Raw genomic sequence first — 19,607 nt, forward strand, 5'->3', positions numbered from 1 at the left:
ACTACGATAACGGACTGGAAGCTTGTCCTATTGCCCCATCCTGCTTCATGGGAATATTTTGGGACCTTTGCCATACATACGTATGAGGGGATTTTTTGATTTTTCTGTCGGATTCAGAAAGGCTCGGAATGAAACATTGCTTATTGGGAACCTCCTAGCTCTCACCTGGATACTCGGCACATTTCACGATAGAGCGATTTTCTATCACGGAATCTACAAAGCGAAGCAATGCCTCTCCGTTCATCCCAGCCATCAGTCTCGTCTTCTCCAAGCTTAAAACGAAAACAGCCTACCATCGCCAGTTTCTTCACCAAGAAACCGCAGGTGGCGCAACCATCCTTGTCGAACGACGCCGAAAGACCGGACACCAAAGCGGCGGGACATAAAGACGATCATGAAATAGCGGAAGAAGAAGAAGATGATGATGATATTGTTGGCCCAGCGTCGAAAAGGGCCAAGATTAATGGATTTCACGCCGAACCCAAGTCACAAAGCCCAACAGCGGAGGCGAAGTTAACTTCCCCGTCAACATCAGCGCCAAATCCAAAAGCTAAGCCAAAGCCAAAGTCTCTGTCCTCGTCTCGAACAGATGAACCCGTACAACCGGCAGGTAGTCAAAGAACGGAGCTATCCAAGTTTGCGAGCTCTCCTGGGGCAGCGCAGGGAAGCGATAGAGCCGTTGAGCTGGATGGGTTGGACGAAGAGGAAGCTAGTCGACGGCAGAATGAAAGAGAGAAGCTGCACCAGAAGTTTGTTCGGAAATTAGGCGGAGCGGACTGTCTTATTGGAATCGGACGAAGTAGTAGATTCAATGACGCTGTTGTGCCGGTTGACGAGGGTGCGGAGGGCGAGGACGATGAAGAGGCGGCGCCTGCGCCTCCTGCTCCGACGAAAGGAAGGGGAGGGAAAAAAGCCACTGGGAAACTCACACCGATGGAGAGGCAAATCATCGATATAAAGCGGAAACACATGGATACAGTTTTACTGGTTGAAGTAGGGTATAAGTTTCGGTTTTTTGGCGAGGATGCGCGAATTGCAGCCAAGGAGTTGAGTATTGTTTGCATTCCGGGGAAGATGAGATATGATGAACGTGAGTTTTCTCCAAGATGATATTATTATTATTATTATTATTATTATTATTATTATTATTTTTTCCCCCCACCCTACTGTTGGATTTGGCTAAAGTTTGTTCTTGTGTCTAGATCCTTCCGAAGCGCATCTTGATCGGTTTGCCTCTGCGAGTATACCGACTCAGAGACTCCATGTTCATGTGAAGCGCCTCGTTACTGCGGGTTACAAAGTGGGTGTTGTTAGGCAGCTCGAGACTGCGGCGTTGAAAGCGGCTGGCGATAACCGCAATGCCCCATTTGTCCGCAAACTCACCAATGTGTACACGAAGGGGACGTATATTGATGATGTTGAGGGTCTGGACGGATCTACGGCTGCGGCTTCTGGGGGCGCCTCCGCGACGGGTTATATCCTATGCATCACGGAGGTGAATGCCAAAGGCTGGGGTAATGACGAGAAGGTACACGTTGGAGTTGTCGCTGTCCAACCAACCACCGGGGACATTGTCTACGACGAATTCGATGACGGGTTTATGAGAAGCGAGATTGAGACGCGGTTACTCCATATTGCACCTTGTGAGCTTCTTATCGTCGGTGAACTGTCGAGAGCCACAGAGAAGCTAGTTGAACATCTCTCCGGGAGCCAGACAAATGTCTTTGGTGATAAAATTCGTGTGGAGAGAGCCCCGAAGACGACAACCGCCGCAGCTGAATCACATAGCCATGTGTCGTCTTTTTACGCCGCAAAAATGAAATCGGTGAACGCTGCAGATGACGAGGTGGCTAGTAGCTTGCTCCAAAAAGTGCTGAATCTGCCAGACCAGGTCACGATCTGTCTTTCGGCTATGATCAGGCATATGACCGAGTATGGGTTGGAACATGTTCTGGAGTTGACCAAATACTTCCAGCACTTCTCCTCTCGCTCGCACATGCTTCTCAATGGAAACACTCTTACCAGCCTTGAGATTTATCAGAATCAAACGGACTACTCGTCTAAGGGCAGTCTCTTCTGGACCTTAGATCGAACCCAGACACGTTTCGGGCAGCGATTACTTCGGAAATGGGTTGGACGACCTCTGCTAGATAAGCACCAGCTGGAAGAAAGAGTCAACGCTGTCGAGGAGTTGAACCATCCAGATAACACCACATCAGTTGAGCGAGTCAAGGCTCTACTTGCGCGAGTGAAGCATGACCTCGAGAAGGGATTGATTCGGATATACTATGGAAAGGTGAGTAACCCTCAGTGCTTTGTGCGGGCCAGGGCTAACATTTGCAGTGCACCCGACCTGAGCTCCTCACCATGCTTCAGACAATGCAGATGATAGCGCAAGAGTTTGTGGATGTCAAGGCTCCTGAAGACACCGGCTTTTCTTCGCGCGCTATCAGTCAAGCCATGGCATCTCTCCCGGCGATAATGGACGACGTGGTATTCTTTCTCAACAAAATTAACATGCATGCGGCTAAAAGTGATGATAAATATGCGTTTTTTAGGGACGCAGAAGAGACGGAAGAGATTAGTGAGCAGAAGTTGGGGATTGCGGCCGTTGAGCATGAGCTAGAGGAGCATCGCTCTGAAGCCGGGGACGCTCTCACCAAGAAGACCGTGAACTATGTATCTGTGGCCGGCATTGACTACCTGATCGAGGTGGAGAATAACTCGCCCTCGATCAAACGCGTGCCCGCATCCTGGGTGAAAGTCAGCGGCACCAAGAAAGTGTCGAGATTCCATACTCCTGAAGTTATCAAAATGATCCGGCAACGAGACCAGCACAAGGAAGCGCTCGCCGCAGCGTGTGACAAAGCCTTCTTGGCCCTTCAAGCCGAAATCGCAACCAACTACCAAAATCTCCGAGACTGCGTGCAGTCCCTGGCGACGCTTGACTGTTTGATATCGCTGGCTACCATCGCCCGCCAGCCGGGGTACGTGAAACCCGAATACACGGAAGAGACACGCATCCATGTGCAACAGGGACGTCACCCGATGGTTGAGCAACTGTTGCTCGACAGCTACGTGCCCAATGACATTGACCTGGACAGCGACCAGACGCGCGCGCTCTTAGTCACAGGGCCCAACATGGGCGGCAAATCCAGCTACGTACGGCAGGTCGCGCTCATTGCCATCATGGGCCAGATTGGATCCTACGTTCCAGCTCAATCAGCAAAACTAGGCATGCTCGACGCAGTATTCACCCGGATGGGCGCCTTTGACAACATGCTAGCCGGTGAGTCTACATTCATGGTGGAACTTTCCGAGACGGCAGATATCCTCAAGCAGGCGACCCCACGTTCGCTGGTGATTTTGGACGAATTAGGACGAGGAACGTCCACACACGACGGCGTGGCCATTGCCCAGGCGGTTTTGGATTACATGGTCCGGTCCATCCGCAGTCTGACCCTTTTTATCACGCATTACCAGCATCTCGCGTCCATGGTGTCCGCCTTTCCCGACCACGAGCTACGAAACGTGCACATGCGTTTTAGTGAGTCCGGGACTGGGGCGGGATCGGGCGCTGCGGCTGACGAGGAGATTACATTTCTGTATGAGGTTGGCGAAGGCGTTGCGCATCGTAGCTACGGGTTGAACGTGGCTCGATTGGCGAATCTCCCAGCACCATTACTGGAGCTGGCGAAGCAAAAGAGTGCAGAGCTGGAAGACAAAATCCGGCGTCGTCGACTTGCGGGACTCATGGCGGCGGTTGGGGAGATGATCAAGAGGGATTCGACTGAGGGAGCGATTGAACGATTGATCACCAGTGTGGTGGAGTTATAATGATTCATTACTGTAACTAGATATCTAGCTACAATCTCTCTCTGTTAAAAATTAGGAGGAATCCTCAAAAGTACCCTAGGTTGGATGGATGCCTGAAAAGTCAGGAACGTTCGGAGGTGCGCACTGACACCTGAGAACCCAGGCATCTCCGATACCCCTCCGCCTCCGCCCAACAAAGTCGAAGCCATTCATTCATTTACCATCCATCATCTTTCAAGCTTTTCGCATACCCAGTGCAACGCGCCACCTTGTTCATACAGGATTAGACCTCTTTCATCCGTCAATTCCCCGCTACAGAGCAGACCGACGTTTCCGATTACATTAATTGCTTGTCATTATCCTTTCGTTTGAAATTCAAGAATCTGGACTCCTACCCCGCGCCGAAATCAAGATGGATCTCGTTAACCAGTGAGTCAATTGCATTCCAGCGCTTAGTTAAATTATTTCGATCTCTGACCGTTTCCCTCCAGCCTAGAAGGAAGACTCCTCTTCGCTGTTCCTAAGAGCAAGTTCCTCCCAATGACTCACCTTTCTCATGGAATCGAGAGAGAGAGAGAGAGAGAGAGAGAGAGAGACTAACAGGAAGAAACAGAGGGCCGCCTCCAACAAGCCACCCTTGACCTGCTCGCTGGCTGTGACATCCAATTCCGCCGCGAAAACCGTCTCGACATCGCCCTCGTCAAGAACCTCCCCATCGCGCTAATCTTCCTCCCCGCGGCCGACATCCCAACCTTTGTCGGCGAAGGCCGCGTCGACATTGGTATCACGGGCCGCGATCAAGTCGCTGAACACGATGCGCAACTACCCTCGGGAGAAACCTCCATGGTTGAGGAGATCATGGATTTGGGATTTGGAGGGTGTAAACTGCAAGTCCAGGTTCCGGAGAAGGGCGACGTCACGGAAGCGAAGCAGTTGATTGGACGGAATATCGTGACGAGCTTTACGGCGCTGAGCGCGGCGTTCTTTGCAAAGCTGGAGGGCGTAAGCGATTTGAAGGAGATGAGCACGAAGATCAAGTATGTTGGTGGAAGTGTGGAGGCGGCTTGCGCATTGGGAGTGGCCGATGGCATTGTGGATCTTGTTGGTGAGTTTTCTTCTCTTTTTTTTTTTTTTTCCTTATACGGGAGTAGTACTAATAGGTGGGTAGAATCCGGTGAAACCATGAGAGCCGCCGGCCTTACGGCCATCGACACCGTTGTCGAGAGTACCTCGGTGCTGGTGAAATCCAAGAACACGCAAAACCCTCTGGTGGAGTTGATTTCCTCTCGTATCCGTGGTGTTATTAGTACGTCTCTTCTTTTCCGAATCTTAAGAACAGAACTGACGCATATATGTAAAAATAGCCGCCCAAAAGTTTGTCCTGTGCCAGTACAACATCCACCGCAACAGCCTCGTTACCGCATGCAGCATCACCCCGGGCAAGCGCGCGCCCACCGTCACAGCCCTAGAAGAGGACGGCTGGGTGGCTGTGAGCTCGATGGTCGAGAAGAAGAAGATTGCAACCGTGATGGACGAGTTGACCAAGGTTGGCGCGACAGATATCCTAGTGCTAAGCATTACCAATTCACGAACGGACTAAATTTTTTTTCTTTCCTTCTTTCCTTCTTTCTTTTCTCTCTTTATTATTGTTAGTTAAATCTTTTTTTTTTTTTGCTCGTCTTTCAATATATACATACATACATACATACATACATACATACATATACATATATATATGTACATGTTCGGGTTGGGTTGGTTGGGTTGGTTGGTTCGGTAAAAGTTGAGAGGAGGTTAGATAAAACCCCGACTGCAATGAAAGCAGATATACACTACACTACAACAATAAATCTATAAATATAAATAAATATACACCTAAATCTCATAACGTTTGTACGTACGTACATACATACAATTCCCAAGTATTTCTCTTCTCTGCTACTCTATCTAATAACGATACGAGTGCGAGTGCGAGGACAGTACTTGTATGATACGATAATATATATATATATATATATGGTATGTATGATCAATATAGACATTTCTTTCCCTGTGCAAACTATAATGATATAATACTAGAGATAGAGATAGATAGAGAGAATAGTGGAGGAAGAAAGGTTAATAATGTATTCTGAGGCGGGAAGTCTTTTATCATTTATGCATTTGGGGACCGTTATCGTTAGGAGGATAGGTAGGGAGGTAGGGTATACGTGTGTGTGTGTATGTATATATATATATATAGGAATAAGTATGTAGGGTGAGGGTATCAATATCATGAATGCCAAAAAAAAAAACCCCATTCAATAGAACAAAAGGGGGGGGGGGGGGGGGGGGAGTCAAAAAGGGTTCAAGGCGCAATAACCCCAACTCCTACGCCCTCGCGTCTCCCCCGGACCAATGCGCGCAAACACTGCCCCACGCCCTCCAGATCACCCATTAAGCCAACATGGCCGCGCTCGGTCTTGACCAGGCCGTCCTTGATGATCCGATACCCCGCGGGCAGCATGGCGGCCGACGCAAGACAGACGCCGTCGCCCGCGGCAAAGGCCAGGTCGTCGTAGGCGCTGGTGTACTTGATGTGGTCGCGCGAGGCCACGCGCGCGCCGTACACGGTCGGGAGGGCTTTGCTGTACAGCACGGCGAAAGGCGGGTACTGGTTGAGCGATTGGTGCGTGGGGTTGAAGACGAGGTCGTCTTTGAAGCGGCGGACTTCGGAGAGCGTGCGGGTGAGGTAAGCCAGGGCGTCGGCGCGCGGGATAGTGCAGGATGATGATGATGATGATGGCGGCGGCGGCGCGGAGGTGGCGCTGGGGCTGGTGCTGGAGCCTGCGCTCTGGGGGGCCACCAAGTGGGACGGTTTCAGGGGCATGGAAGGGGATTGCGCGGGGTCGGCGGTAGTAGCCTCGCTGCCCAGGACGGCAGAGAAGCGCTTGCCGAGGAGAGGGAGATTATCCTTCAAGCCGCGGGAGGTGGGTGCGGGCAGCGCCGGGCTGATACAAGGCGAGAGCCGGTATTCATCCCAAGTCTGCGGGTCGAAGAAGTCGACCAGGTATTCCGCCTTGGTGCGCTTGTCGATGAAACAGTGCCCCCGTTCGGGAAGTAGGGCAAAGCTGGTCCGGAAGGTAAAGTTGACTTGAGCGGTGAGGACTCGTGAGCTGAGCAGCACATCGTCGCCGTTGCGCAGAGGGCCGAGGATATTGACGCAATGCTGGGGGACCCCCGCGTAGAGAACGCCCGCAAAGAGATCGGGCCGTTGGTTCACGGCGTGACGGGTGATCAAGCCGCCCAAGCTGTGGGCGATGACATAGGCCCCTCTCTTGTTGCGGGGCACGTCTGGCGCGTTGCAAGGCAGTCCCTCCAGGTAGCGGATCAGCCGGCGCGAGAGAAGATGTGGGCTGAGGCGCCAGTCGTAGCCGTAGTTCCAGACGCGGAGGTCACCCCGAACCGCGTTGTCGCACTTGTGGAGTCGCTTCAGCAGCCGCCGACAGATGTCCACGGGTCCAATGTGGGACAAAACCCCCGACGGAATGATGGACTCTTCCATCCGTTCCTCGTCCTCGTGCGTCAGCCCGACCTCGAGGTCGACCTTGCGGAGATTCAAGCCGACCTTCATCGGCACCCACAGCTGGCGCTGCGGCGGTTTGGCCGAGCGCAAGATCGATCCCCTGTAACCACCCATGACCACCACGTCCCCCGTCATCTCGCCCAAGGCCTCGGTGAGAAGAGGGTAGGTGGAGGCGGCGGTGCTCGAATTGAGCCGGGGTGACTGGGCGTGGGGGAACGGCGATGCCGACTGCTCGCGGAATGCCTCTGAGGATGACGATAGCGGTGGTGGTGGTGGTGGTGGCGGCGGTGCTGGTGCTGGTGCTGGTGCTGGTGCTGGTGCTGGTGCTGGTGCTAGTGTTGGCGATCCGGATGCCGATGGGAGGTTCTCAGCCGTGCTCTGGCTCTGCGTTCTTCGGTGACTCGGGTCCATGAGAAACTGTTTATACCCCCACTCGCCACGCAAGTCCTGGAGGTGTAGTAGGGTCGGCATGCTCAAGAGGCGACTGCTCGAGTCCTGCAGGCTGTCTTTGATCGCCTTGAATCGGCTGTTGATCTGGGAATGAACATGCTCGTACTGGGGGCGATGCTCGAGGGACGATGCGGTGGACGACGCGCGCAGATAGAGCGATTGGTCGGACGAGGAGCGTCGCAAGGCGGGGGGGATTGAGCCGGACGGGGTGGCACTCGGTCGCCGAGAGAACGAATACTTGCCTGGAGCGGTAGCCGCCGGTGGTTCCAAGGACGGGAGATCGCCAATGGGTTCCTCGGCGGCGGCGGCGGCGGCAGGAGCCCCGGGACTGCAACTGGAGCGCCTCGGAGAAGTAGCAGGATGGGACACGGTCTCCTGGTCCAGATTGAGGCGGGAGGAGGCGGATTTCCAGGTGAGGCTGCGCGAGCGACGCTGCGACGAGCTGGTGGGGAGGAGGGCGAGCGAGGAGCGTTTGGCCAAGGAGCCCAGATCGGGGAAGAACTTTTTGAAGCCGCGCGAGCTGGTGTGGCTGTCCCCGGACCAGGCGCGGGGTCGTAGGGGCAACCCGGACCTCAGAATGGAACGGGTGAAGCTGGATCGGGCGGAGGAGGAGGATGCAGGCGCTGGCGGGGGTTTCTCCTCCGCGAGACTTTCGGGTTCATCGGTGAGCTCGGGGGTAAACAGGCTGTGGTCCTCCAAGTCGCCCCCATTGCGTTCCATGATGCGGGACTTCTCCTCGATCGGGGTGGCCCGAGCCTTGAGACGACTTTGAGCCAGGCCAATGCTCACCCCGACCATCTCGTTAGCCTCATCCTCGCGAGCGGCATCGACTGGATGGAGGACGGGGGGGTCGTCATCGGAGGAGCTCATGAGAGAATGAGCCATGATGGGGAGTTAGGAAGAGAGAGAGAGAGAAAGAAAGGAAAAGAAATGAGTTCATGGAAGAATAAGCACAGAAAAAAAAAAACGCATCCTCGGGAGAGTCGGAAGAGGAGGAACCAGAGATTGAGAGAAATCCGTCTCTTCTTAAGATATATTTATCTATATATATATATAATATATATATATTCTTACGAATACGACTACGACTACGACGATACAGCTGGGAGTGAGGCTGTGATGCGGCTGACTGGGGATTTACTGCTTACGGGGAGATGTAGTGAGGATCCAACTTGATCTTCGACAGGATAAGAATAGAAGTAGAAGATTATAATCTTTAACCGAGTTGAAGAAGATTGAATTGATTGAAGTTGAATTGATTGAATTGAATTGAATTTAAAGAAAAAGACAAGATTTGCATGTGACCAGAGATGGTCATGTGATGCACTGTCATCATGACGTCATCCTGCTGAGTCACTGCTGAGTCATCACACTAAGCCAAACTGAGTAATCAATCATGATTGAATAACACACATTTAGTTATGCATCAAGAGATCTTTATCAGACCCCCAACTTCCCTGGGAATATCTATCTCACGAAACAGAGAATCAACGCCAGATCTGATTTCTCATCCACGACCCCGTCGTGCGTCCTTTCAAGAAAAACGGTACCGGAGTCGCCGAGGTAACTATGTTCAATCGAAACGAATGTATAAACGAGTTTGACGGGAAGAGACAGGCAAACGAAAAAAAAAAAAAAAAAAAAAAAAAAAGAAGAAGAAGGTCCTTATGCGGCAGGCCGTACTTTACCGGCCTCCCTTACTTCATTCATGAAACCATCCTCATCGCCAGCGGAGGTCAGGACCCAATAGTCTCCCACGCCCGCATTGGCCAGCTGACCACCGCCGAAGCCCGTCAGAGTTGCGGGCGGCGCACTGTGGCGCTCCTTGGGTTTCGTTCCGACATCTCGCGGGCCCCACGCCAGGATGTTTCGAACCGCCAGACGACTCTGGTCATCCGGCTTGGTGAATCCAAACAGCTGCGCCTGCAGGCTGCCCAGCACCGCGACCGCCGCACGGATCATAATCCGATCGCCCTCAAACACCCAGCAATCCCACACGCGACTGATCCGCTCGAGGTCCAGGCCGTTCGAGAGCAGGGATCGGAACATGCTGTCCCAGATCTCCTCATCGCTCAGGCGGAGCGTGTCATAGAGATGCGTAGCCAACCGGGGAAATTTGTAGCGGAGCGTTGTAGAAGCGAGGGAATAAGTACGGCTGATAGCACCGCAGTCCATAGTCATAAACGCAACTGGTAACGGACGGTTGAGCGCATTGGCCATGGCGAGAAACGCGGATGCCGGCGTGGGAAATTGGAGCACAAGAAGCGCGGCAATGGTCTGCAAATAGTGAGTTTCCGGGTTGTGAAACCTCTTTAGGCCGGGGGGGGGGGGGGGGGGGAAACAAACATGAAGACCGGTCGTGTATCCAACATCACTTCGATACATCGAGTACGCTTCGAGTACATCAACCAACGTATCACGCAGAGGCCCGCCTTCCTGAAAGAGGTTCAGGTCGGCAAATGCGTTGGACACGTCGCTTTGAATGGCGTCAAACCACTCCATCACTCGGCTGTTACTACTTTCCCCGGCATCACTAGACTTGGCCCGGACATCTTTGGCCCGCTGGAGCGCCTTGTTGTACGTCTCCTCGGACAAAGCCAGCTCATTGCCGATGGCACGCTGCCAAGTCGATCCGCGAATTCGGGAAGGAATGCCTCGCCACCACAGCTCCCGGGTACGGGTTTCACTCACAGCCTGGTCCCAATTGGGGTAGACGTAATCGTCCCAGATCTGCTGCAAGGTATCTCTGGTGTTGTCTCGCTCACATTTGGCAGAGGCGGCCTTTGCGGCTCTACGTTTGTCTAGTCCGTGTGAGTCTATCCAGGCCCTAAGAAAGGAAAGAAAAGAAAAGAAAGAAAAAAAAAAAAAAAAACTAACCTGCTTCGCGAGACTGGGCCATCATTTTCTGATACTCCTTCAAATGTTTGCGTTCCTCTTTTTGGTCCTTTGGAGGGAGCCAGCTAGGTCGGGTTCGGGAAAGAACCTTCTCCTTTTCCTTGCTAATAGGCAATGGGTCAATCATGACATTGGATTTTTGCAGGGGTGGTAGCTCAACAGTCTTGTTGGAGCCCCGTTTTGACTCGGTGCTGGACCGCAGTGAAGACAGTCCGCTCTGCAGGTCATCGCCGCGTTTCCGGTCGTTTTCGTCCGCATGGAACTCTAGCGCTTGCGTGATGTTCTTGGCTTCTTCAGAGAGATCCAACATCATACTATTATAGGAGTAGATGCGCGGGTTACGAGGGGAGATCTGGCCACGTTCCGGACCGGCGGAGCTGGATCGGACCATTGGTCGGGTTGCTCGAGGCACGCCCGGAGACCGGAGTGCCGGGGACGAGGCTATCGAGGCCTCCGAAACGGAATGAGAAAGAGGGAAAGGACGCGGACCGGGGCTCCGTCCACTGGGGCTGTGATCTCTGGAGGGGGCACGGTCTTCCATGGGCCGGGGCGAAATGGGGACATTCCAGAGGCTGGCGTCTTCCGGTAGCTCTTCATCCGAGTCATGGTATTCATCTTCCAGCTCCTTGAGCGATTTGCGACTGGGTTGCCAGGACTGTTTTCGGTTGAGCGTGCGGGCACTGGACGGGGACGGGGACGGAGCGAGGGTCTGGGCCGAGGGCGACGTGAGAGAGGAAGACGACGGTCGCAGAGGCGACGTGGAGCGATTCCGATGAGACCGGGACTGGGGTCGTGGCGCTTGCAAATCGCGCGAGCCCGTCATCAGCTTGGGACCCGAGCGTCCCTTCGGCGGCAATCCATTGGGGTGGTGTCGGGAGGGATTGGAGGCGGTAAGATCGCGGGTGGTGGTCATGGGGGACTTGCCGATGATTCTGGCCGTCGGGGCCCGGCCATAGGGGGCCGCAGAGGCTTGCATATAGGACAGATCGGCGTCGTCTCCCAGGCCGATATCTTCAAAGTTGGAGACGTCGGTGAACCCGTCGGGACTGGAAGGGCGTGAGGAAGAGCGAAACGACGAGGATTTGGAGGACTTGGAGCCGGAGAGCTCGGGGGGGGAATTAGGCGCAGGGTAAACGGCCGTCATGGTCAAGTCGCGTTGGAACGGGGTATCAGGCCGGGAATGATTCAGTAGGGCGAAGAAGAGAAACGAAAGACTGGGCCCGACGCTAATTGTATTAATATTTCAAGGCCACCGCCATTAAAACCACGATTTATGATCAAGGGGAGGAAAGGCCGTTGAGAGGAGGTTGGATTCCACCAGGGATCAGGAGAGAAGAGGTCGAGGGCGGGAAAAGAAATAAAAAAAAGGGGATGTAGACCGACAGACACAAGGAAAGGGAGGAGCGAATGGGGGGGGAGGGAGACCTGGGAGAGCGAGAGGGATGAAGCAAGCGAAGGACAAGAGAAACGAGTGGAATGAGTGAAAAGGGAAGAAGAAGAAGAAGAAGAAGAAGAAGAAGAAGAAGAAGCAAATGAAAGTAATGAAAGTGATGAAAGGAGGAGGAGATATGAAGAAGAAGAGAAGAAGAAGAGAGAGAGAGAGATTAACTGCATTCGGCGTGTTTAGAGCCAATCCAATGAATGAATGCAGAGTCATGAATGCCCCAATCCCACACAGCCATGGATAGATTCTTGTACTGGGTTATTTGATTCTATTTATCTTGTTAGATTGATTCTATTCAGTCTATATAATAATATCAAGAGATAATTAATCACACATGCAATCCAGATCAATAAATAGAAAATGGAATCTCCATACTGTACGTACGGTACGTACGGTACTATACCATACCATACCATACCATACCATCCCATCCCATCCCATCCAATCCAGAGACCACCCTAAAGATTCAAGATACTATCCTACTTCTCGAATCTTGGAAGAAGTAGTTATGATATAGATCCCCCTTTCTCTCCCTTGGTTCCTTAGCGACCCCCAGCCAACCATGGTACATTTGGACCGTCAGGAATCTCCCATCCTTGACAGTCCCTTGGGTACCATGGAGTAGTTCAAAACCGCCAACTACTATACGTCAGGTTCCCCGTCCGCACCACCTCCCCCAGGAATCCCGTGGCTGCATGCCCGGCACCGCCTGCTCGTATCACCGCTCCCAACCAGCGGACCACCCTCACATATCGCGTTTGCTTACGGCTGAGCACAAAGTGGAATGCGGCACATCCCAAGTACTGCATCTCAGAATAGCTCACGTGGCAGAAAACCGAGGCAGGGGGGGAAGAGGAGGAAGGAGATCCCCCCCCATGTCGGCCCCGGATCAGTCGGTGTCCAAGTTGGATCACATCGCGGATCGTTCGCATCACCAATTCCGCGCTGGGATGGCCGCCCAAGGACCGCGCGTATCGGTACATCTTCATCGCCGACGTGATGAACGTCGAGTACAGGTTGGAAAGCACCGCCGCCCCCGAGTTGTGCCCCCGGTCCAGGTACATCGGGTGCAGGGAAAGCTTGAACCACCCCAGGATCTTGCGGTGAAACGCCCGCCCCGGCCGCCGCGTGGATTCGATCGTGAGCGAGTCCGACAGCGCCGCCCTGACGGACTCGGCGCCGTCCAGAATCCGGTCTGGGTCCTTGAAAAGCTCCAGCGTCTGCGTGTCGATGAGACTGCCGCAGTAAGGGAATAACGTCGTATCGATGAGTCGCGGGATCTGGGCGCCCTCGACCGATGCCGCGAAATTCACCAGGCTTTTCGCCGGGTTGACGGAGATTCCGTACCGGGGCTGTCCCGGGATCATCACCCGCAGAAAGCGCATCGCGAGATCCGGGTCCAGCGTGACCAGGAGAAAGTCGTCCACCAGACGCAGGAGCAGCGCCGCGTCCGAGTCCACAAACCCGAGCACTTCTCGTTCCATCTCCGCGTAGAACAAATTGCACAGAATACTGGACAGTACCGAGCCTTGCGGGATTCCGTTCCGTTGACGGAAGTATTTCTTTCCAATCTTGACCCGGTTGTGTCGCACATGCTCATCGAGCAGATCCAGCAGATACTCGCAGCTGTAGGCCTTCTGTGTGGTCGTATCCACAAACACCGTGTTTCTTCTGGCCGCCACCCCTCCGTTGGCGAGTGCCTGGGTCAAATGCTCTGGCTTCCTCATCGGTCCGATCCTGCCGGCGAATCTCCGTCGGGCTCTCACCGGCTCAGAGGCTCGTTGCGGCGGCCACATGCTATGAAATTCATTTCCCGGTCGCATTTCCACGTATTTGGTATAATGATACGCCTCCTCCGAGACCAGGTTCTCGATGAGCCGCACCAGGCTCCGCTGCGGGATCGTATCAAAGCAGGACTGTATATCAAGCTTGACAAAATAAAGTGGCGTTGGCGGCTGGTTGTGGCCTTGCCGGGACAACAGCGACTTCTTGAATTCTTTCAATCGCAAATGGATGTCCCCCACCGAGCACACCCCAGACCCCAGAAGGTCGGTCTTTTGCGCTTTCTCGTAGTTCAGCATGCTGAGAATAGGCGCCAGAGCCGAATTGACACTCTGGCCCCAGCTCTGCCGAGTTTGTCCCGCCCAGCGGGTTTCCACCAACATTCGCCGTCGAAGATTAAGGATCGGCCGGATTCCTGTGGTTTTGGGAAGGAGTCGGAGAGAGCCATAGCCTAGCAGTCTCCCACCCGGCGCCCTCTGGCTTGCCTCCGCATTCAGCTCTTCAAACATGGAAGACCTCAACTTCGCCAGCGGCTGCAGCGTGAGTCGACGCCAGACATCGTGTCGGAAATAGAACAACCGATTCCGATGCACCTGTGACTCGGTGACATAGAAATTTCCCCGGATGAGAGGTATCAGGATCGAATCAAATACGTAGTATATAAACTCGTGAAATAACTCTTTTCGTTTCTGCAAATCAGACGCGGAAAGCTTGCCTTGTGTACGCAGAGTCTGAGGTGCAAGCCACGGGATCCGACTGATCTATGCTTGTTAGTACTACCGTCTCTGATGCCAATTTCGAGAGTTGTTCGAACCTTTACCCCTTTACAGATCTCCTGCAGGCTCAGACTCTCAAACCGACGCATTCGTACAAATTTATCGACATGACCAAGGATGATTTTCTGGTGATCAGTTCCGTCTTGACCAGTCCCCAAAAAGGCCAGAGGGATCAAGTTTCGGATAACTGCTCGACAGAACGCTGAAACTGATGAGACTGGAGCCGCGTGATCGGTGAAGTTAACCTTGGGTTTCGCGGGCTTTGATCTAACCCCTGTCACTGTCTCCGTAGATGGGCTTGGTGCATCATCTTGATTGAGCACCGAAGGCTGAGTCGCTAAGGGTAACAAGGCTGATGATGCCAGTTCCCCGGCTTGTGTAGACTGAGCACTGCCAGGACCGAATGTCCACGGACCAGAATCCTAATCTGTCAACGCAAGCCCCAGAATCACAAACACTTTCTACATACCTCTGTAGGACAGTAATAATTCAAGAGCCTCCCATAGGAACAGCGCTTGTTTCGGTTCTGCAGCTGGCGAACCAACTCTACCGCCGTTCCTCGGAGCCGTTTCGGTATTTTGATCGGTGCGTCGCACTCGACAAGACCAGTGGTAGTCCTAGAAGCTCGTCGAAGATACCGTGCCCGTTTCATCTGTTCTTGCTTTGCGATTTCTTCTTCCCGCGAGGAATAGTTCTTGAATAGAGCGCTATCCCAGCCGTTCAAATCGCTGGTGAACACATTATGCAGACCAAACTGTCTAGGAAAGACATATTTCAACACGTGTTCAGTCTGCCGCATCGAATTGGAAGGGAAACGATGGAGAACATCTCCCGAGGGTTAGTTAGCAACCCTTTTCATTGACCCAGACATGCAGAGTACTCACGATTCGGCAACCCAAACTCAATCCTTCCACCCGAGTCCAGATGAGGGCGCGCATATCGCAGACGTTGGCGGCAAAAAACGATGGCGTTTGGTCCTCGTTCCGTATTTTCTTTCCCTTTCCTCGCAGTCTTGGCGGCTATACTTCTGTTCGCATCGATAGGCGGCGCAGAAAGTGGGTGGGCGGGGAGAGCGGTTTCTTGCGCGCCCACTGCTCCGTCTTCTGGTGGGTTTTGGATAGGCTCAAGCGCTGACAGAGGAATACCTAGTCCTGTTAGCTCCTGTATCGATACCATAGCAAACCGGGGCAAGCTCACCACTTATTTGACAATAAATGTCTTTCTTTGGATCCACGGCGACAAACAATCCGCAGTCAAGTAGGAGGCTCAACATTATATCATCGCCATTGCTCCCCAGCACAGCCAAAACATCGGTCCAAGGTGCGGCCTTGAGCATCTCGACATTTTTATTGGGGAGCTTCGCTACAACGCCAGGAATGCTGCAGGGAAGTTGGTGGGTGTCGAATCCACTCGCACGCTGGAATCCATGGCTGAGTAGGTGCTGGGGACGCTGGTACGACAAACCCGAGTAATTGAATAGAGTGGAAATGGCAAAGTGAAGAATCTATAAGCAGGTTGAGTTCGACGCGATCGATGCACGAAAGCCACAGTAGCAGCCAGAAAGCCAATCTTACCTCCGATTGTGGGCATTGCGGCCCAGTATCAGTCCCGTTGATGTACTGAGATTGCCTTGACGTAATCAAACTCTTTCGTCGTTCGTGAGTACTCGTTGGAGAGATCTCCTTCCACACGCCGACCAAAGTCGTATCCAGAAGATTTGCAAGGTCTCGTTCTTTTTCTTGACCTTCACGACCATGTGCATCTGCCCCGTGCAGATTTTCGCCCCGCACCGCTGCAATTCTTCGCCGGCGTGACTTGGAGGACCTCGGTATGCGCTGCAAGATGTACTGTCTCAAGGACACGACCTGACGATAATATAAAGAGATGACAGGATGAGAGATTTCGGCTGCATCGAAGCACTGGCCACCGCTAGATTTGGCCGCCAAATCATCGGATGTATCTATCCGATTCCGGTTTGGAGAGTGGTGTTGAGTCCGGGGGTCATGGAGAGTCAAGTTCTTGCTTGGTCTCTTCCGTTTCGTGCCCATGAGGTTGGCAAATAGATAAGATTGTATGGCAATGTGATAGGAAATTCAAATGAGAAATATCATGGTATATTGAGTACTCCGTAATAAAGACATTCAATCATTAAGGTGATATATAGTGAAGGGGATCGTGCCGAAACGGGTGACGCGCCACAAAATAACGCGCAACACGCGATGTAATGGGCTGAGGATAGATAGATCGGGTCCTACAGACTCCTCCAACACTACTTGTACCATCACAATAGGTAGTACACAAGTTTATGATCAGCAGAAGCCACTAACTGAGATAATTTTATATGCTATATTTATATGTTTATTTTCTTTCTCATTTCCATTCTATGACATTTAATATCGCTTTGGTGGTCATTAACGGGATTTAGGATGTATACAAACAACTATAAATAAGAACCCGAGCGCCGGTGCATATAAGTACTACTATGATCCTGGCCTTTATATAATGAGAGTGGAAATACTCCGTACAGTCAAAAGAGACCAAGAAATGAAGCGCTATATATATTCTTGTCCAGAGGTTGCCTAGGTCCTAGGTAGTGATCCATTCATTCCCACTAACTCCGATTAGGGGAAGGATATTGAACATGTCAGGCGTCAAACTCGGGCTTCCTGAATGAGTCAATAGTTCGTGTCTTCTGCCAGGCAACGATTAGGTCCCTATCGCCTAAATCCATTGAATTGGTAGCCACTGCTGTTTGACGCGGCGATAGATGAGATATCAGGCGTGAATTCCTGCCTGACTGGCTGGCCTCCGTGAATGATCGATTGCCACGAGAATACTCATGAGTTGTCCCTTGATTTGCTTTCCATTGATTTAATTAATATGAACAACGAACATCTGGAGTATTTCCCCCTTCGCTTAGGGGCTGTGTCGATGTACGAGTATGTACGTCATATTCTGACACAGAAACTGCACTCTGTCAGGGACAGAAGTCTTTTCTTTCTTTCTTTCTTTCTTTTTTTTTTTTGGCTAGTACTTGTCAACTATGAAGAATGTGTTGAGAGAGAGACTCGCCTTGAAACTCGGAGCGCAAGGCTGAACATTCTTCATGACTCCTTACTCTGAGCACTATCCCAAGGCTTAGGACAGTACGTAAGGAACAGTGGAGTGAGTAGGAAGTGAAGATGAAGCTGACAATGCATCCATCACTTCGCCATGACGGCAAGGGACGAGAGATCCTTTTCTTTCCTATGTAAGTAGTGTTGGACCGTCAGACGGATCATACGGTACCGTAGACATGGACTTCGAACGTTTCTACCAATGCAGATGCAGGAAGGAGACTTCCGCCGGGCCGCGGACTGACCCTTGAAGGTTATTTGACTGGGTTCACGGACCCGATGTCAGCACAAGGGAACAACTTGACGAGGTGATTTGTTTGGATGTATCAAGTGGGGATAGAAAGAAACTTGACTGGTGCGGATACTCTGGGTATGGCGGTCGGAGGTATATTAGATTGTTGGTGAGGCTTTTCGTACCTTTTTTTGCCTGCAGGGAAATCTGTTGATCAATCAGCGGTGTACCTTATCAAGTCTCTCTTCACCAACGCTGAGGGATTCTTTGATGTCAATAGATAGATAGAGTCTACTACTCTTCGTTGCTAGTCCAGTGAGAGCCCTACACGTGTGATGGCGCTAGGGTACGCTGCTAGTGGAATTGATTCGGTATTCTATAGGTAGTGACAACCTTAGTTGATTGAGGGTGCATTTGAACAGGAGATGAATATGGAGTGGAGTAAATGAGATCGAGAAGCAATTTATACTAATTACCCACTAGGATAGATCTACTGGACACCGGCAGTGCCATGCATCATCGAGGTAGATAGGGCCCTGTACGCTTTAGGCGCTTCTGAATAGCTTCAAACTTGATCGAAATTCGATATAAAAATATTTAATCGCTTTGTAATGCCCTGCGAGCGGAAAACAATACTGGCTCCTCTGTAGCAATATTATGAGGTTAAGAAGAGGAACTCAGTATTTATCAATATATGGCGCGATCTTGATGAATGCCATTTAGTAGAGGACAACAGTTCCCTTGCCTGGGGCAGCTCGACATGATGTTACAGACAAGATTCAGTACACCTCTTGATACTGTGTGTCAATTGGTTTTGGCTGTGTACCACTTGGTATATTTTCTTCCTCCAAAACCTTCGCGAGGAGGGTTGCAACTTCTGTGGTGAGCAAAACGCCCTGGGGCAGGGAACGTAATCTTAGCTCATGAGCCCGCGTGTTTCAAGCTCGACCACGTATTCCTTAGTTATGACCGATAACCCACGGATAGGAGAACTGCGAAGGAAAGAGCTGCAAAACAGCTTGGAAAGATGTGCGGGGGTAAGTTGTGTTACATCACATGTTTTGACAGTATATAAAAATCAGATTTATATGTACTCAGGACCTGGAATACCTCAAAATTATTTGCTCTGTTTGTTTTGTTTGTCTCGGTCGTTGTTTATGTAATCCGGAACTCGCCTATTCCTCTTCCGGCTTAAAATTCTATTTAAGACTTACGAATTGAATCCAAACTTTGCCTATGGCTAGAAAGTAATTTAGAACGTAGAGGTAGGAATGGTAAAGGAACGATTGGAATTACAGCTTTGGATTTGACATATGATGCAGCGTGAGATTAAGGCCAGAAAGTTATGCAGGAGCTTGTTCTGTGACCCAACTTGGGCTCTCTCCCTCCCTCCCTCCCTTGCGGCTAAAATTCCAGGAATGTGGGAGACTTCTGGAAGAACAGAACCAAGTCCGTAAATCATCCCCTACCTAGGCCTTTCAACCGACTCCGTGGGTAGTATGAGTAGGGTGATCAACGATGGCGGATCTTT

At 51.9% G+C, this 19,607-nt stretch overlaps 4 protein-coding genes across 4 annotated transcripts; 1 reads left to right on the forward strand and 3 right to left on the reverse strand.

Moving 5' to 3' along the window:
• Positions 1-16: 16 nt before the first annotated feature.
• Positions 17-5,416, forward strand: P175DRAFT_0527002 (uncharacterized protein; the record flags this gene model as incomplete). Its single annotated transcript, XM_040899492.1, has 8 exons — positions 17-1,090; positions 1,203-2,296; positions 2,344-3,825; positions 3,858-3,953; positions 4,104-4,245; positions 4,430-4,921; positions 4,985-5,122; positions 5,181-5,416. Exons 1-8 carry the CDS (start codon positions 229-231, stop codon positions 5,414-5,416), a joined length of 4,542 nt encoding a protein of 1,513 aa, XP_040748375.1. The 5' UTR covers positions 17-228.
• Positions 5,417-6,181: 765 nt separating this feature from the next.
• Positions 6,182-8,698, reverse strand: P175DRAFT_0413615 (uncharacterized protein; the record flags this gene model as incomplete). Its single annotated transcript, XM_040893066.1, has 2 exons — positions 6,182-7,683; positions 7,783-8,698. Coding segments are annotated over 2 exons (2,418 nt in total), but the record flags the coding sequence as incomplete, so codon positions are not given.
• Positions 8,699-9,489: 791 nt separating this feature from the next.
• On the reverse strand, positions 9,490-12,255 carry P175DRAFT_0505366 (putative TBC domain protein). The gene is made up of 3 exons (XM_040898080.1): positions 10,709-12,255; positions 10,178-10,632; positions 9,490-10,108 (listed from the first exon to the last, which is right to left on the reverse strand). Exons 1-3 carry the CDS (start codon positions 11,868-11,870, stop codon positions 9,497-9,499), a joined length of 2,229 nt encoding a protein of 742 aa, XP_040748377.1. The 5' UTR covers positions 11,871-12,255; the 3' UTR covers positions 9,490-9,496.
• Positions 12,256-14,554: 2,299 nt separating this feature from the next.
• On the reverse strand, positions 14,555-16,921 carry P175DRAFT_0120901 (telomerase reverse transcriptase). The gene is made up of 6 exons (XM_040892376.1): positions 16,303-16,921; positions 15,926-16,232; positions 15,613-15,873; positions 15,198-15,556; positions 14,767-15,150; positions 14,555-14,708 (listed from the first exon to the last, which is right to left on the reverse strand). Exons 1-6 carry the CDS (start codon positions 16,774-16,776, stop codon positions 14,649-14,651), a joined length of 1,845 nt encoding a protein of 614 aa, XP_040748378.1. The 5' UTR covers positions 16,777-16,921; the 3' UTR covers positions 14,555-14,648.
• Between the last annotated feature and the right edge of the window lie 2,686 nt (positions 16,922-19,607).

The sequence above is a fragment of the Aspergillus ochraceoroseus genome (assembly GCF_002846915.1).
Source record: "Aspergillus ochraceoroseus IBT 24754 chromosome Unknown P175scaffold_13, whole genome shotgun sequence".
Lineage (NCBI taxonomy): Eukaryota > Fungi > Ascomycota > Eurotiomycetes > Eurotiales > Aspergillaceae > Aspergillus > Aspergillus ochraceoroseus.

Coding starts and splice junctions, on each gene's coding strand:
- P175DRAFT_0505366 (XM_040898080.1), bottom strand. CDS start 11,870: ATGACGGCCGTTTACCCTGCGCCTAATTCCCCCCCCGAGCTCTCCGGC. Junction 10,633..10,708: donor GGCCCAGTCTCGCGAAGCAG/GTTAGTTTTTTT, acceptor CACACGGACTAG/ACAAACGTAGAGCCGCAAAG. Junction 10,109..10,177: donor GATACACGACCGGTCTTCAT/GTTTGTTTCCCC, acceptor CACTATTTGCAG/ACCATTGCCGCGCTTCTTGT.
- P175DRAFT_0120901 (XM_040892376.1), bottom strand. CDS start 16,776: ATGGGCACGAAACGGAAGAGACCAAGCAAGAACTTGACTCTCCATGAC. Junction 15,151..15,197: donor ATTATTACTGTCCTACAGAG/GTATGTAGAAAG, acceptor TTGACAGATTAG/GATTCTGGTCCGTGGACATT. Junction 14,709..14,766: donor AGATCTGTAAAGGGGTAAAG/GTTCGAACAACT, acceptor AGCATAGATCAG/TCGGATCCCGTGGCTTGCAC.